The sequence below is a fragment of the Triticum dicoccoides genome, chromosome 3B, assembly GCF_002162155.2.
Source record: "Triticum dicoccoides isolate Atlit2015 ecotype Zavitan chromosome 3B, WEW_v2.0, whole genome shotgun sequence".
Taxonomy (NCBI): Eukaryota; Viridiplantae; Streptophyta; class Magnoliopsida; order Poales; family Poaceae; genus Triticum; species Triticum dicoccoides.
The window spans coordinates 747,312,653-747,315,409 of NC_041385.1; the positions used below are offsets into that span (position 1 = coordinate 747,312,653).

The 2,757-nt window shown below is 58.1% G+C and overlaps 1 protein-coding gene across 1 annotated transcript; it reads left to right on the forward strand.

Moving 5' to 3' along the window:
• Window positions 1–589: 589 nt before the first annotated feature.
• LOC119278229 (NAC domain-containing protein 83-like) lies at window positions 590–1,964 on the forward strand. The gene is made up of 2 exons (XM_037559588.1): window positions 590–1,118; window positions 1,210–1,964. The coding sequence occupies exons 1-2, from the start codon at window positions 899–901 to the stop codon at window positions 1,683–1,685; spliced, it is 696 nt and encodes a 231-aa protein (XP_037415485.1). The 5' UTR covers window positions 590–898; the 3' UTR covers window positions 1,686–1,964.
• The last annotated feature ends 793 nt before the right edge of the window (window positions 1,965–2,757 follow it).

The following is a 2,757-nucleotide window of genomic DNA, read 5'->3' on the forward strand; positions in this document are numbered from 1 at the left end:
TTGCTGCAATGCACTCATCAAACGTCCGGAAGGTGAACTGGTGAAGTAATTAAGCTTGAATGATGCTTCTCGCGCAGCCCATCCATCTCTTTTGGGCACTGCCGCACGGGCACGCGAGGTGTCAGCGAGGGAGCGACTTTCCCTCCGATTCCTTCTCCGAGGCCAAGGAGACGACGATAATAAAAAGAAATAAGGTCGCAAATTGAATGTTGGAATCCAAGGTAGGTGGCCGCTGAGGCCGTTGATTCCCCGTTCCAGTGCGTTGCTGTAACGTGGAAGCTTCTCCTTCTCCCTCCTCCCCTCCTACAGCAGAAAAGAAAAAGAAAAGGAATCGAGGAGATGAGAAGGAATTTCGTTTCGACGGGCGCAAAGAAAAGAAAAGAGAGAAGAGAATCGCGCGCACACGAAAAAGATAGTCCAGCTGCGCTGCGGCGATGGATGCCTTGTTCTCCTTCCCCTCTCCCGGAGACAGGTGCAGAGGGACCCTACTTGCTTGCTTAAGCCTAGAGCTCACCGGTTAGAGGGTGATTAAGGGCTGCACGGGACGCTCGCTCTCTCTTTTCCCTTTCTCTGTTCCCTTCGCTTGATGGAAAGGGCAAGAAGAAAGCCGAGCTCAGCGATGGCGGTTGAGTGTGTTTCACGACACCGGCTCCACTCTCTGCCACTATATAACCGCCAACCGCCTCCCCCTTTCCCGCTAGCTATCATCCCGCACCCGCACGAGCCCAACCACTCTCTCTTCTAGCTCTGCTCCGTCCTCCATGGAGGGGCGAGCGAGTGTGCGAGTCTGACTTGCATGTGACCGAGCCTACAGCAAGCACACATCCAAGAGACAGAGAGAGGAAGTAATCTTGCTTGCTTGCTTAGTTGGGTTGGGTTTTGTTTCGTGTGTGCATCTATGGCGCTGCCGGCGGAGAGACGGACCGAGGAGGCCGCAGTCACCGGCGGGTGCCGGGTGCCGGCCGGGCAGGGCGGGCTGCCGATCGGCTTCCGGTTCCGGCCCACCGACGAGGAGCTGCTGCTGCACTACCTGCGCCGCAAGGCCCTCTCCTGCCCCCTCCCCGCCGACATCATCCCCGTCGCCGACCTCGCGCGCCTCCACCCATGGGACCTGCCAGGTACGCTCCACTTACTCCCCATATCACTGACCAACGGAGCTGCGGCTGCATTGCTGGCGCATTGCGCTGACTGTTTGCCATGTGCACGCAGGCGAGGCCGACGGCGAGCGCTACTTCTTCCACCTGCCGGCGACGGGGTGCTGGCGGAAGGGCGGCGGCACCGGCAGGGCGGGTGGCAGCGGCGTGTGGAGGGCCTCCGGAAAGGAGCGGCTGGTCGTGGCGCCCCGCTGCGGGCGGCCCATCGGCGCCAAGCGGACGCTCGTCTTCTGCCGCCCCGGCGGCGCGCGCACCGGCTGGGCCATGCACGAGTATCGCCTCCTCCCCGCCGGCCTCGCCGCCTACGCCACCGCCAAGAGCCTCCACGCCGCCAAGGACTGGGTGGTCTGCCGCGTGTTCAAGAAGGCCACTCCAGCTCGCCGCGACACAGCGGGGCGGCGTAGTAGGGGCGACGCCGACATGACACCGGCATCGCCGTCCCCGGCATCCTCCTGCGTGACCGAGTCGCGCAGCGGCATGGAGGAGGACGACGATGAGACCGCCTCCAATTCGCCGCGGCGAGAGCATTAGAGCAGCTGACCTGACCTCAATCATGGTCCCTGTAATTTTCTAATGAGTGCCCCGTTAATTCGTCGATCCGCTAATGTGGTAGCACTAGTAGTACCTCGTAGTAGTAATCATCAGTCCCAACTTATCAGGAGAAACAAACTGAGCTCAAGAAACCAACCAACCGAGCTCAAGCAATCAAACACCTCACCATGTTTGACGAGTGAGCTGAGACCGAGAGAGCTCACAGTGAATCAAAGAGTTCATGTTCCAAGGTTAAATTCGAGTTCTTTTGCTCGTGAATTTCAGCTTCCTCTTGCACAAATCAACAAGTAAAGAATGAACTAGGTAGCGACTGCAAACAGGTACAGTAGAAACACAGAGCGGCGGCGCAGAGAAAGCAGGGCAGGAAGGCGTCGGAGCTCAGTTCATGGAGGCAGAAAGCGAGCGGATTCACGAATTTTACAATAAGCTACAGCTGTGCGTGTGCGTGCGTGCGTGGTGATGATGGTGCCACTGAGTACTGATCCAACGATCGATCGACTGATTGGATCGGATTGGATACTCGAATCCACTCAGGCTCAGTCCGGAGATGCCTTCCTTCTTCCTCCCGACGCCGGGCCCCCGTCGGGCGACAGGAATATTTCCAGCCATCAAAAAGGGACCCCCGTTATTGGCAAGAGGAATAGGAATCCCGGCCGGTCCAACGAACGAACGAACGAACAATTTTGCTTCCGGCCATCGCCGCATCGATCCGGAGCATCCCGTGCCCGCCTCATCTCGTCTCACTTAGGCTCGAAGTGAGAATCATATCGTATCGATCGATCGATCGAAGACGAATAAGGCGGACAGATTTGGAGGAGGAATCAACCAAGACCGAGACCTCGACCGGACATGCGTTCACAGTTTCACACTGTCACTGTCTCGTTCTTCTTCTTCTCCAGGCAGCTAATACTGACTGCGGACCACTTTTTCGGCGGTAGTGGCGCTGATGGCCATGGCTCACACGCTGCCAGCTCTTTTTCTGTATGTGGGGGTTGCCCGAGTCGGCACGCACCTGGAGTGTAGACTCTAGAGCCTGATCTCTGAAAATTGG